Raw genomic sequence first — 15,379 nt, 5'->3', positions numbered from 1 at the left:
TTTGGTTAGTGTAATGTTTGATCTAATGGATATCTATTGCCTTAGGCAGCAGTGACTACAATATTTGCCTATGAAGGCTTTCAAGGAATACTGTGCCCCCTCCACCTGTCCCCCTAGCCCCCATCGGCCAAGTTAGTGGCTTTAGCATTGGGTGAGTTCCTACTATGGCAAAATAAAGACAAGCTTCTTGAGCCAGTCTTCCAGGAAGCCTTGAGAGAGGCTGTAAAGGAAGTTTGTTGTAAAGGAAATTTGTTCTGTTTCCTCTAGTGCCAGGAATGTGGGCTGCTATTTTCATGGTTACCACTGAGCTGGGGGTTGGAAATGGGACCATGTCGGGTAAGTCAATATATCATAAAGTTCACTCTTTGTATTGGGACAAAGCCATTATTTTTTGTCTGAGTGCTCTTTGGGTTGCTGTAAGCCTTTGGTTATTTTCCAGAGTTCTGAAAAAATTGAGTGTGATAGTTTTTTCATTGCTTTTATGGAAGGGTTTTGGGGAAGGATTTTGGAGTTCCTTCCACTATTCTTCCTGACATCACTCTCTGCAGTGTCTTTTGATAAAGAAGGAACAAAAAAGGAGACTTAAGAAAGAAATGACTTATTTATAGGGTGAGATAAAATCTGAAAGGAGACTGGGCTATGATAGGATCATAATAATCATTATTGGGTCGATACTGGGCTGTCTGAAAGGTGTCTTCATTAATTTAATCCTGACAGCAGTCCTCTGAGGCAGAAATCACTAACCCTCCATTTTTCATTTCATTTTTAAAAAAATATTTTATTTATTTATTCATGAGAGACACACACACACAGAGAGAGGCAGAGACACAGGCAGAGGGAGAAGCAGGCCCCACGTAGGGAGCCTGACGTGGGACTTGAGGATCATGCCCTGGGCTGAAAGCGGGGCTAAACCGCTGAGCCACCCAGGCTGCCCTTTTAACCCCTTTTTCATAGAGGAGAAAACTAAATACTGAGAGGTTATGGTACTTTCTCAAAGTTACACAGTCAGTAAGTGGTAGAATCAAGTTTTTTTTTCTTTTTTTTTTTTTAATTTTTATTTATTTATGATAGTCACAGAGAGAGAGAGAGAGAGACACAGAGACACAGGCAGAGGGAGAAGCAGGCTCCATGCACCGGGAGCCCGATGTGGGATTCGATCCTGGGTCTCCAGGATCGTGCCCTGGGCCAAAGGCAGGCGCCAAACCGCTGCGCCACCCAGGGATCCCTAGAATCAAGTTTTGATCCCAGGTTTTCTGATCCCAGAGCCCATGCTTTCCATCACAAGGCTATAATGGTATAGGCTGAACTACCAAATGTCATCGGAGCCTATGAGAAGTGCAGGTCTAGCTCTGCAAGATCAAAAGAGATACTTTTGAAAGAGGCAAACCCTTCTATCATAAGGTATCTCTCCTAGCTCTGGATTTTCCTACAAGTAGACTAAGATGCATTTAAGGCACCAATAAATGCTTTATGTTTCCATCTTAAAAATAAAACTAGAACTTTGTTGGACTTTCTTATACTTATTTTACACTGTGGAGTGAGTGATCATTTGATTGATTGATCTATCACATGAGCCACATTGGCCTTTTTGTTGTCCTTTGAACATGCTAAGCATGCTGCTGCCTTTCAAAGTCTTAGTTGTTTCTGTTTTGCTAGAAGTTGGGGCTTTGAAACGTCTTAATCTGGCCCTTAGATATGATTCAGGGCTAAGGCCAAATGGTATGGTGTGGATGTCATTCTTTTAATCCACTGTATCAATGATCATACTCTGAAACTTGAGCTGACACTTGCCTTTTCAACAGATATTTATTGAGGACCTTCTATGGGCTAGGACTTGTGTTAGGTGCTGGGCATGCAAAGATGAGTAAGACATGTGTTCTGCCCAAGGGAATCTAACAGTGTACCTGAGGTTTGTGCATGTGTCTGTGGGAAAGGGGAAATGGAAATAAAGTGTGACTTTATGGAGAAGGTAGCACATGAGTTGGGCCATGGATGGACTTGGATGGGTACAGATGGCAGGGATCAAAGGACTTGCTTTGCACATAAGATATAACAAATTGGTGGCACCAAATTCAACTTTCTAGTATCCTTAACAGGAATGGGGTAATTGTATTTTGCAGAATTGAATATTCCACACTCCTGGAGTCCCACTTGGCCATAGCCGTGGTAGGAAGGTTTTGTTGGAGGCATCTAAGCCTCCTGGTCCTCTCTCTGTTTCTGCTGGTTACCACAAAAGGGAGCTCTCATCCCTGGGAACAATTTTCCTTTGGGATATTTCACTGAAAGAACAGAAGCCATCAATTTAAGACCCTCAATGAAACTGCTGAAATATCAGGTTTTTGCTTCATATAAAGATGATCATTTTCCCATCTGTTCTGTTCTTTATCTATAAATGCTGCTTGAAAAGTAAGCAAAACATCAAGCACTTCTCTGCATGACTTTTGTAGAAACCAGTAGGTAGGAACCAAATTGTAAGAGGAAATGTGTGATAATCTATGATCAGACAAAACAAAAGACAAAAAAATCCCACAAACCCATGACCTAAGCCTTTGCTTCTTGCTATCCTGTGGCACTGCGACCAGATTGTCAGAAAAATTATAGCAGAAGGGGAGGAGAGGGCACAACCATGTCTTGAAGGTTAAAGGTTTGCATCCAGAATTATGAAATGATGGCAAGCATCACATGCAGGGCAGTTGTGACCAAAGCCTCCCAGCCATGCCCACAACAAGCTTACAAACAAACCCCAACAGTTTGCCAGCCGACACATACTGCCTGTTGCTCTGTTCCATTCCAGGGAAGTGCTCCACGTGGCTCTACTCTTCCTCCGGGTAATCAGTGCCTGTGCAGATGGCAAAATCCGCATTTACAATTTCCTAAATGGGAACTGTCTGAAGGTGATGAAAGCCAATGGCAGAGGTGATCCTGTGCTGTCCTTCTTTATTCAGGGCAACAGGTGGGTGGTAGGCGTGGAGGTCAGAGCCGTGAGCTCTTTCGTTTGGATGATTTTCTTCTCTGGGACACCAGCCCTGCATTTGCCGGCAGTAGGCGAGAGTGGGTGCTCCCCCTACAATGTTAGCTGTAGAAAGTTAATACTTTGGCTGTAGAAAGGCAATAATCATTTTGGGGGAGTGGCTAATCAGACTTTGCACAAAACTTAGCAAGCAGGGTTTGCATTACTCTTAAGTTGTCCTGGATGTCTGGGCTAATCAGGCAGTGAGTACAGTGTGGCTCCGCTGTAGATGTGTAGCCCCTGTTGCTTGCAGAGAGTGCTTTCTCTGACCTTCTGTCTCTGATGCTCACTCCTGGTGCAAAGAGACTCATAGGAGGGTATGGGATGGTATTAGCAGGGGGTCCAGTGTTCAGTGGGGCAGAGCTGAGCAGGTGAGTTTACAGAAACCAGAATTGTGACTATCTCTAGGTAGTATTGTATTTATCATAGGCTAGGTTGAAGGCAATATTTTGTGAAAATGCCCAAATAGAATTAACTTTTGCACCGGCTCAGTTGAAATCAGTTAATTTTCCTGAGCCTGATTGCCTTCCTTTTAATGCTACTATACTAGTGCTATTTCCCATCTTAAAGGTTGGTAAGAAGTCTCAATAAAGGGACACTTTTCAGTTACCAGGTAATAATGCCATTAAAAAAAATCACCTCTGACCTTTTTCCTTTCTTCTTTCTTTCTTTCTCTCTCTCTTTCTTTCTTTCTTTCTTTCTTTCTTTCTTTCTTTCTTTCTTTCTTTTCTTTCTTTCTTTCTTTCTCTTTCTTTCTTTCTTTCTTTCTTTCTTTCTTTCTTTCTTTCTTTCTCTCTCTTTCTTATTTATGAGAGACAGAGAGAGAGAAAGAGAGAGAGAGAGGCAGAAACATAGGCAGAAGGAGAAGCAGGCTTCCCACAAGGAGCCCGATGCAGGATTCAACCCCAGACCCCAGGATCACGCTCTGAACCAAAGGCAGATGCTTAACTGCAGAGCCACCCAGGAGTCCCCTGACCTTTTCTTTTTTTATGACATCCAAAGAGAGACAGTTTCCTCTGAACCTGAGTAAAAGTGGAGTCCAAAAGGGATTCCTAATTGGAAAGATTCCCCAAATTCCATTCTAGCATTTCTAACCAAAACAAGCCACTTTTACAGAGAGTTGATGCTGACAGTTAAGGGGTTCAAATTCAGCGTTTCAGAGCACAAAGGAACCTACGCCTGGTATTGCCATTTCTTGTTTATGGTTCCAGGAGATCGAGGCACAGAGTAGATCTATGAGCATTGTGGACAACAGAAACCAGTGGGTGGTTGGGGGGCCGGGGCCCTGCTGGGGGGCTCAGGTTTGGAGTTCTTTTCCTACCAGGGCATAGAAGTGTGGATTAGGGAAGATGGAAATCATCCTGCTTTATAAAAATGCAGCTGTTTTGTTTAAATGTAGAGCATGCAAAGGGTCCCTGGAATGATAGAGGGACGGAGAGTTGGCTGGAGGGTCAGCGAGGGAGCAGAGTCCTCCACATTACAGAGTTTTCCTTACCCCCATCACAGCAATGAAACATGGCATTTGGATGCTGTGCCCTAAAAAAAAAAAAAAGAGTGAATTTTAAGACATTAATGAGTACCTTTCCTTTCTGCTTTGGGCACCCTAGGGACTTGGCACTCACTCTATGAACGGAAATCTATTTTAAAATATTTTACTTTGAAAGGTGAAGTGATCAAAACATATGTACCCTTCTTACAGTTAATTTTAAAGAGAACCACCCCTGTTGCCTGGCCTGCTACCATTCATGGCTCCAGACCCTCCAATCACCTCCACCATCCTGTTTGTAGAGTCATTTCTTGGGCCCTTGGGCTTAGCTTTGGATGGGACAGTATTTGCTTTGTTTTTTAAAGATTTTATTTATTTATGAGAGAGATAGAGAGAGAGAGAGGCAGAGACACAGGCAGAGGGAGAAGCAGGGAGAGGGAGAAGCAGGCTCCATGCAGGGAACCCAACATGGGACTCGATCCCGGGTCTCTAGGATCACACCCTTGGCTGCAGGCGGTGCTAAACCGCTGCGCCACCGGGGCTGCCCCAGATGGGACAGTATTTGAAATGCATTTTTGGAGGCCGGGTAGTTGTGGCCTCCTTGCCTTTTGTGGGCAATCTTGTTGTTTTGGTTCCAGGATGGTGATCAACACAGAGAACAATATTCTCATGTTCCAGTTTGAGAATATAAAGTGGCAGTATGCTCCAGACCGGGCCAAACAAAAGAAGAAGGATAAAGAGGATGACCGGGAAGAAAATGGCCTCACAGAAATTCTCTCCAGGTCTAGCACTCAGGTTTTCAGCCTGAAGGACTCCATATCCAGTAAACAAACTGTGGCCCAGGAGTCCTTATTAAGTAAACCCTACAGGTCCCGAGTTTTCCTCAAGGCAACCAAGGTACCTACAGGTAAGAGAGCTGCATCCTAGGCCACCTCACTGGTACCCGATGAACCACCTGGGGAGGGGGGCTGGCAGGACTAGTTTTTCTGTATGATATTTTAGCCAATGGTTTCTTGATGATGTAAATCTGAACCTTTAAGGAAGGTGGGAGACCATTCTCCAGCTCAAGAGAATCTCCTGATTTTCAAGACCTGGGTTTACAAACATACTAGAATCTTTGTACAGTAGATGACACTGGCCCTTACCACTTGCCATTAAAACGAAAAACAACCAATGCTCTCCACTCCCATTCAAACATAGATTGCATAATTATTTCCTTAGGACAGAGACAAGATATTATTATACCATAGAAAAATGTTCTATGCAGAATGTATTATCTCTAGAGCCCTGGTTGATAACATGCATACCCAGAGAATACTAGTAGGAAGCAGATGTGCGTGTGTGTACATGCGTGTGAGTGATGTGTGGAATGCCAGACTCCTTCCTTTCACTTGTCCCATATTTGTTATGTGAAACTGGATCTGCGGCTCTAGAGAGAACATCAAGAGATCGCGTCCAGGTGTGTTACACGACAAATGATGAGCTCTGTCTTGAAAAGAGAAACCAGTAGGTTTAGATAATGCCTAAAGCTTGACAATCAGTTGAAAAAGTGGGTGACAGAAGAGGCAGGATGTGATGCAGACCTCAGGCTCCATATGACTTACCTAGTGTCACCTGACGACAAACAACAAGGTGATAGTTTGGGTGAAAATCAGCCAAATTACCAGCTATGCCCCCATTATTTAGACCTAACTGAATTATGTAATTACTATGATTTCCTCCTTAATCTTCCTTTAGAAGTGTTATTAGAGGCACCTCAAAGTCAAGGAAAGTTAAAATCGCCCCGGAGAGATGGCAAGAAGAGAGCAAGTCCTGTTTCTAAGGATGCAAATGGCATAGATGGTGGACAAGAGAGTTCTGAAACAAAATCCCTCACAGGAGAAACAACCAACGGTGATATTTTATTCCAGATCAGGGGCAAGATCCTCTCTCTCCCTTTCTCTCTATTGCTCACTTGGTCTGTTCTGTCTAGTTTTTCAGCAAGTCAATGACTTTGCTTATCTTTGAGAATTCAGAGTGGGTAAAATGTCTGACTTTGCTGAAGGGTAATTGGTTTTCTTTACTAACTTGAGGTCCAGCATGAAAACTTTGGAAGAGCTGTGCTTCCAGTTGAGGGCTCACAGGCTGCCTCCCATGCCTGCCACTGAGACTTCTCACTTCTTGGACTGGTGTGTCATCATGAATAGGATATCCCTTTGTTGTTTTTGAGAGAGACTTTGGTAAAAATTTAGAATGCTTTCAAATATTTATTGCTAATGTAATAGTGGTTCTTTGAATCAAATTCCCTATAGAGCCCAGCTTCAAGGTGAGGGTAAAACAAATTAAGTTTCAGGAGGGCTATACTAACAATGGGCATCCTTGAAAAAAGCCTAACGTTTATGTACCCGTAGAGGTATACCTATAGCGTAAAGTCTTAGGAGTGGCAATGCTGAGGCAAAGGATAACTGCCCTTAAAAATTAGAAAGATATTGGGGCACCTGGATGGCTCAGCTGGTGAAGCATCTGACTCTTGATTTCAGCTCAGGTCATGATCTCAGAGTTGTGAGATTGAGCCTCACAGCAGGCTCTGCACTTAGTGGGGAATCTGCTTTTCTCTCTCTCTCCCTTTACCCCTGCTTGGGCTCTCTCTCTAAAATAAATAAGTAAGTAAGTAAATAAATAAATAAACCTATAAAAAATTAGAAAGATTGCATCCCTGTTTACTGCAGCATTATTTACAATAGCCAAACTATGGAAGTTCCCCAAGTGTCCATCAATAGATGAATGGATAAAGAAGAGGTGGTATAGGGGTGCCTGGGCAGCTCAGATATATAGGTGACTGATTCTTGGTTTTAGCTCAGGTCATGATCTCAGGGTTGTGAGATCTAGCCCTGCAATCAGGCTCCATGCTCTGCACAGGTCTGCTTCAGATTCTTTCTCCCTCTCCCTTTTTTTAAGTATATGTGCTGCCGAAGCGAGCACATCTCTCCCTCTCCCTCTGTCCTTCCTGCTCATGCTCTCCTCACATATAAATAAATTTAAAAAGAATTGAAAAAAAAAAGAAGAGGTGGTACACACACACACACACACGAATATTACTCAGCTATAAAAAGGAATGAAATATTTCCATTTGGATCTAGATATAATGCTAAGTGAAATAAGTCAGTCAGAGAAGAACAAATACCATATGATTTCACTTTTTTGTGAAATTTAAGAAACAAAGCAAAACAAACAAAGAAAAAAAGACCAAAAACCAGACCCTTAACTGTAGAGAATAAACTGATGGTGACCAGAGGGGAGGTGGGTGGGGGCATGGGTAAAGTAGGTGGAGGGGATGAAGAGTACGCTTGTCATGATGAGTACTAGGTAATGTATAGAATGATTGAATTACTATATTGTACACCTGAAGCTAACATAATACTGTATGTTCACTATATTGGAATTAAAATGTTTTAAAATAATGAAAAAAGAAGATAACACTAGCATAACTGATTATTTTCTTTGGATTAAAAAAAATTAGAGGAGCACCTGGGTAGCTCAGTTGGTTAAGCATCTGACTCTTGATCTCAGCTCAGGTCTTGATCTCAGGGTCATGAGTTCAAGCCCTGCCTTGAGGGTGTTTTCTTAAAAAAGAAAAAAAGAAAAAAAGAAAAAATTCAGAAGGATATTGCCACAGTCATCCTTAAAAATGATTCATCAGGGATCCCTGGGTGAGCAGCGGTTTGGCGCCTGCCTTTGGCCCAGGGCACGATCCTGGAGACCCGGGATCGAATCCCATATCAGGCTCCCGGTGCATGGAGCCTGCTTCTCCCTCCGCCTGTGTCTCTGCCTCTCTCTCTCTCTGTGACTATCATAAATAAATAAAAAAAATTTAAAAAAAATGATTCATCAATTTACAGTCCCACCAACAATGCATGATAACTCCCACTGCATCCATGCCCAAACTGGGTGTTATCCATAGTTTTGTACTTGCTTATCCATAATTTTGTACTTGCTTATATGATAAAGAAAAATAGTATTTGCATTTCTTTAAAGTTGATCACTAACAAATGAAATGTCCACCAGTGGGCAATGACTAAGTAGATAAAGAAAAATTCATACTGTGGAATATGATCTACTAGCTAAAAATTGTATCATGAGGATCCACATATAGCATATAGTGACTTAGAGATTCACAATATATTCTTTTTTTTAAAGATTTTATTTATTTATTCATGAGAGACACAGAGAGAGAGAGAGAGATGCATAGACACAGGCAGACGGAGAAGCAGGCTCCATGCAGGGAGCCCGACGTGGGACTCGATCCCAGGTCTCCAGGATCACACCCCAGGCCACAGGCGGTGCCAAACTGCTGCGCCACTGGGGCTGCCACACAATATATTCTTATAAAAAAAAAAGACACATTAATGAACAATGAGTCATCACAATTCCTTTAAAAAATTTTTGAGTATAGTTGACCCACAATGTTCCATTAGCTTCAGATGTACAACATAAGGATTTGACAGATTTGTATATGGCGCCCTGTTCACCACAAGTGTAGCTACCATTTGTCCCCATACATCTCTATTACAATATTATTGACTGTAATCCTTATGCTGTGCCTTTTATTCCCGAGACTTAATTCATTTCTTTACTGGAAGCCTGTATCTCTCGCTTCCCTTCACCCATTTTGCTCATTTCCCCATCACTTGCACAACTTATTGCACATGAGTTTGTGCTCTGTATTTTTAGGTCTGATTCTACTTTTTGTTTATTCTTTTTTTTTTCTAAGATTCACTTGTTCACTTGTGAGTGAAATCATGTGGTGTTTGTCTTTCTTGGTCTGACTTACTGCACTGAGCATAATACCCTCCAGATCTATCTATGTTGTCTCAAATGGCATAATTTCATCCTTTTTAATGACTACATAATATTCTTCTGTATATGTGTGTGTGTGTGTGTGTGTGTGTGTGTGCAAGTGTGTGTGTCACCACTGAGTATGTTAGCTGTGGGTTTTTCATATATGGTCTTTATTAAGTTGAGGTATGTTCCCTCTAACCCCACTTTCTCAACACAATTCCTTTTTTTTTTTTTAAAGATTTTGTTTATTTATTTATTTTATAGACAGTGCGGGGAGGGTAGAGGGAGAAGGAGAGAATATCAAGCTGACTCTACACTGAGCTGGGAGCCTGACTTGGGTGGGGCTCAATCTTGTGGCCTGAGCTAAAGTCAAGTCAGACGCTTAGCTGACTCAGGCATTCAGGTGCCCCGACACAATTCTTTTTCTTAGAGGAGAAAAGCTATGTATGTTTTCACACACACATGCAGGGTGGTTTATTCTGGGATTAGAAGGACCGATTTTGATATCTTAATTTTATTTTTGTATGCTTTAGTAAAAATACTTAATATTTTACAATTTAACAGGAATGTAATAATATGTAATACAATCATTTAATACTGTAATTATTAAATAATATTTAATGATTTAACAATATTTAATAATTTTTAAAAAGATTTTTATTTATTTATTCATGAGAGACACAAAGGGAGATGCAGACACATAAGCAGAGGGAGAAGCAGGCTCCCTATGGTGAGCCCATGAAGGACTCAATCCTATCTGGGATCGCGCCCTGAGCCAAAGGTAGACGCTCAACCATTGAGCCACCCCAGGTACCCCACAACATTTAATAATTTAATGAGATATTATTTTTCTAACAAAGTAGACAGGGAGATATTTGAAACTTCATTCTTAGTATGCCCATACACAAACATCTTGGGATAAAGCCCTTTTTGTCAAGGAAAATTATATGCTCAGTGCACTTTGTGTTTTATTTGCTAGTTATGCATTGACATAATTTGGGATACAGACTTTTAATTGTTAGATTGGACTAGACAAATAACTTCTATTTTTCATGACTGAGTTATTCCTTTTGTAAAATAGGGATAATGCAGTGCACCCAGGTAGCTCCGTGGTTGAGCGTCTGCCTTTGGCTCAGGTAATGATCCTGGAGTCCTGGGATCGAGTCCCACATTGGGCTCCCTGCAGGGAGCCTGCTTCTCCCTCTGCCTGTGTCTCTGCTTCTCTCTGTGTGTCTCTCATGAATAAATAAACAAAATCTTTTTTAAAAAATGGGGATAATGTTTTCAGTATATCTGTGAGGTATTGTAGGGATTGAAAAGCCCAAATGGGAGAGAGAAAATAGATTTGCTCATGTGCGAAGACATCCTTGTTACTTCATAGGTATTTAGCATCTTGGAAGCCTTGATTGCATGTAGTATGCTAGAGTGAATCTCTTGTTCATGTCAAGTGGCTTTTGGAACTGCTGCTATTACTCAAAAACATTTTAGGAACTCCTTTTCAGAAATTGTACTTTTTGGTTATGTTGTGATATTTTGCATTTCCTAGGGGTGATATATATTTTGGAGGCTGTTTTGGTTTTGGAAATGCCCAAAGATCATTTAGAATCAAGTTTGATTAGTAATCAATAAGACGGAGATCAAACTTTATGATACAATATTTGTTTAGAGATTCATTACTATAAATTTATTTTTTTATTTTATGTTTTTAAAATATTTATTTATTCATGAGAGACACAGAGAGAGAGAGGCAGAGACATGGACAGAGGGAGAAGCAGGCTCCCCACTGAGCAGGGAACCTGATGCAGGCTTGATCCCAGGTCCGTGGGATCAGGCCCTGAGCCGAAGGCAGATGCTCAACCATTGAGCCATCCAGGCATCCCTCATTACTATAAATTTAGAAGGCCTATTTTCTGTGAATCATAAAAGAGGGGTGAAGCTCCCTCCTACAGGGAGGTTTCAAAATGTGTGAAATACTGGTATTATATCCCTTACCTCCAAAACATGCATATCTAGAGTTTAATACACACTTGTCCTCAGGTTCTAGGAGATTTATTAAACACTTGTTGTGTTGAATATGTCATCATTTCCAGTGTCACAGAGGATTTTTGTCCACATCTTGGCATGGCCATTGGATAACAAAGACCTCAGTTTGCACAGCCATTAGAATGGGTTTAACTTTCATGCAACTACTTACTGGTTGTCATGGAACACTCTGACTTGCTTTTGTTTTCTCTTTCTGAAAAACTAGAGGATGGGGAAAAAGTACAAAAAGAAGGACAACTCGAAACTCCTGGAGACTTGATCAGGCGTTCAAAGAAAAAGCGCTGGCAAATCCCTATGTCGCCAGATCAGTTCCTTCTGACAGTTAATGCCCTGCAGCAGGCTCATAATTCAGGGGAGTTTGCCTATCCCCGGAGGCCCCAAACCCAAGTCATTGATGCCTGGGGACTTTCAATTTCCCATTCAAGGAAGGTCCTGAGTTTCAAAGGAAAATCAGTCCAAAACGCAGTCGATAGGTTGAGGTGGAACCACCCTCCCATCAATGTGAAACAAACCAATATTCCCCTTGAGATCCAGAAACTGCAGCCCAACCTGAAGAACTCTTTGCACAGTCCCAGGGTCCAGTCCACCATACCCCAGCCTGTGATTATCCACCCCAGATTCGAGAGCAGCCTCAGGGGTGAAGACCAGGCGACCAGCTCCATCGATGGGACTGTGTGCAACTTCAGCCCATTAACCAGCCTGCAGGTTATTAAACCCAACCGCATGCTGGCTCCACCAATGGGCATGACAACCAAGTCTGTCAAGAAAGAACGACCTCGCTTCTACAAGACCCTTGATCCCTTTAGAATGAACACTGAGTTCATGTTGTTGACGGTAAAGGAGGAGAAAGAGTATGGGGAAGCCAAGATGAAGGAGTATCAGGCCAGAGAGCCCAGTGGAGTGGTCAATCCAGAAAAAGCCAGCAAAGCTGCATGGATCAGGAAAATCAAAGGGCTACCTATCGATAATTTCATGAAGCGAGGGAAAACAGCAGCCCCTGAACTAGGACAAAACATGTTTATCTGAACCAGCCTTGGGAAATGAACATCTTAAAATAAACAGAGAACCAAGTGGATGTTGGTGTTTGGCCTTTTGTTTTGCTTGCTTGTTTGTTTGTTTTGGACTATACCTTGGCGATGTGGGTAGTCTTAAGTATCTTCCTAAGAACCAAAGGATTGATATTATCATCAAGAAAATGGGGGTGGGGTGGGGTTACTGGGAGAGATTGCCATCTGTGTTCCCACTGAAAACCATTTAATGAAACTTATGAAAGCCCAACATCACTGGTGGGAGATGGGAAAGTGATCATTGGAAAATTAAATACCACTCATCACCACCAATTTAGTGCTATTATTCTGATAGCAAATGAACTGATAGTACTGTATCGGAATAATGCATTGGAATTCCCTGGTATTTTTGCACTGAAGCCTGATGAAGCTCAATGAGTCCAGTTAATCTAAAAGGAGAGGCCCTTAGTAGGGCTGACCTATTGCATTTGAGAACATTATATATTCTTTTCCTTCTCAGGGCTAACTCCTGTGGAACAGAATTAAGCATATTTGTCTTTTCTTCAAAGAAGGACACTCATATCAAATGTGTTGATGATTCCACCTAGACCTTCCAAGGATGATGTCAGGGACCAGGCAAGTAATTAAAAAAAAAAAAGTAGTACACTATGGGAGTTCTGGCCCATTGGAGAGCTCAAGCCCTATCCAAAGGAGTGGCTTTTCCTTGGTGGCTCAGCATGACCACAGTATGGTGTGAAATAATGGAAAATATATATTGGTCTCTGACCCCAGTTCCTGGCACAGAGCTTCTGAAACCCTTATAAATTCCTAACTGATATGAGCACTAGGAGCATCTTTTGTTCTAATGAGGGGACTCAGAGTGAGCTCCTGGATGGCTCCTGGATGGGGGCTGGTCACCAGAAAGACCAAGTCAGGATTAGAAGGTTAGAGATTTTAGCCCCCGCCCCCCCCATCCTTCAGAGAGGAGAGAGTGGCTGGAAATGGAGTTCATGATCCATGATACCTACTGTGATGAAGCCACCATAAAAATCTCAATAGCATGGGGCTCAGAGAGTTCCCAGGTTGGTGAACACATGGGGAAGGTGACACACCCCAACTCCACAGACTCTCTCAGACCTTGCCCTATATGTCTTTCTTTAAAAAAGATTTTTATTTATTTATGCATGAGAGACATAGAGAGAGAGAGAGAGAGAGAGAGAGAGAGAGACAGGCAGAGGGAGAAGCAGGCTCCATGCAGGGAGCCAGACGTGGGACTCAATCCTAGGTTTCCAGGATCAAGACCTGGGCTGAAGGCAGCGCTAAACCGCTGAGCCACCGAGGCTGCCCTGCCCTGTATGTCTTTATTTGGTTGTTCATCTGTGTCTTTTAATACAGGTAAGTAAATGTTTCCCTGAGTTCTGTGAGCCCCTCTAGCAAATTAATTGAACTTAAGAAGGAGGTCATTGGAACCTTTGATCTATAGCCAGTTGGTCAGAAGCCCAGGTGAGAAATTGGGCCTCCAAGTGGCATCTGAAGAGTGTGTGTGTGTGAGAGAGTGCAAACACATGTGTGTGAGGGTCTTCTGGGACTGAGCCTATAACCTGTGGGATCTGGCTTCTATCTCCTGATAGATACTGTCAGAATTGAATTGAATTGTAGGACAGCCAGCTGGTGTTCCAGAAAATTGCTTGGCGTGGGGAAGAAACTTCCACGCATCTAGTGACCAGAAGAGAAGTGCTTTATGGGAGGAGTAAAGGAGATAGTGGAAAAACACAGTAGGGAAGAATTGGGCTTTTGCCTGCACAGCAGGTAGACTGAACTAAGTTTTTTTGACATAGGAAGTAATAGATTCAGATAGAATGCAGGGGTGCTTGGGTGGCTCAGTCCAGTAAGCAACCAACTCTTGATTTCAGCTCAGGTCATGATTTCAGAGTCCTGGGATGCAGCCCTGAGTTGGCTCTGCGCTCACTGTGGCATCAGCTTCAGTTTCTCTCTCTCTTCCTCCCTGCTCACTCTCAAGTAAATTAATGCAGCACTAGTAAATAGCCATGTAAAAATTGTGATTTCTATGGAAGAGATCCCCTCCATGAAGGAAATGTGTTAATTCCATGAGTCTCCCAACAGCACTTTGATGTAGGCTGGGCAGATAGGCTACTGTTACAATCACACTATTATAATCACAGTGTCAGAGATGATGTAAAGTCCTTGAATTTCAGGTCCTTCACGGAGTGAAATGATACCTCCAGCGATTAAACTTAAAAGCAGTAATAAGAATTCCATTTACTAAGCACGCTTACCCTACTGGGATACCATTTTTCTTTTCTTTTCTTTTCTTTTTTTTTTAAGATTTTGCTTATTTATTCATGAGAGACACAGACTGAGAGAGAGGCAGAGACACAGGCAGAGGGAGAAGCAGGGAGCCCAATATGGACAGGGGACTCGATCCCAGGTCTCCAGGATCACGCCCTGGACTGAAGGCGGCGCTAAACCGCCGAGCCACCCGGGCTGCCCTGGGACACCGTTTTCATCCCCACTTTATAACTGGGGAGCGACGGACGTAGAAGGTAGCTGGGCAGCTAGTACCTGTTACTACTCCTTACTGTTTCCTGGCCTGTCTTCCTCCCTGCATTTAGAGCCCTCCACCTCGTTTCTTCTTAGCACCTTCCCGCCTCTTTACAGGAGCACATTTATCTTTTTCCAGTTGCTTCTACAATTTAGGGTACACATACAGTGCATGAACATATGCTGTAAAACATTCAAACACAATGCAACTGTGAAATAATAGGGCCCCACGTCCCTTGCTCTAGGTCACGGACGGAGCCTCGGGGATGCTCTCGCCAGGGTCTTTCGCTCCGCTAGGACCAGCCCTCCGCCCCCGCTCAGTCCTCGCTTCGCCGCCGGCTAACAGGAGCCGAGTCCATCCCTGCGCTCGCCCAGACCCCCGCCGCCCGCCACCCGCCACCCGCCACCTCGCGCTCCGCCCCGAGCTCGCCCCGCCCACACATTCGCCCCGCC

At 42.9% G+C, this 15,379-nt stretch overlaps 1 protein-coding gene across 1 annotated transcript in view; it reads left to right on the top strand.

Moving 5' to 3' along the window:
• Window positions 1-12,432, top strand: part of FBXW10B (F-box and WD repeat domain containing 10B) — a 38,623-nt gene extending 26,191 nt beyond the window's left edge. Inside the window, exons 11-14 of the mRNA XM_026005533.2 lie at window positions 2,795-2,953; window positions 5,135-5,403; window positions 6,234-6,389; window positions 11,563-12,432. Coding sequence (XP_025861318.2) covers window positions 2,795-2,953; window positions 5,135-5,403; window positions 6,234-6,389; window positions 11,563-12,383 — 1,405 coding nt within the window. The 3' untranslated portion in view covers window positions 12,384-12,432. The remainder of the gene's footprint in view (window positions 1-2,794; window positions 2,954-5,134; window positions 5,404-6,233; window positions 6,390-11,562) is intronic.
• Window positions 12,433-15,379: the final 2,947 nt, after the last annotated feature.

This window comes from Vulpes vulpes, chromosome 12 (genome assembly GCF_048418805.1).
Source record: "Vulpes vulpes isolate BD-2025 chromosome 12, VulVul3, whole genome shotgun sequence".
In the NCBI taxonomy this organism is placed as follows: Eukaryota; Metazoa; Chordata; class Mammalia; order Carnivora; family Canidae; genus Vulpes; species Vulpes vulpes.
This window is presented reverse-complemented; position numbering and strand designations above follow the sequence as displayed.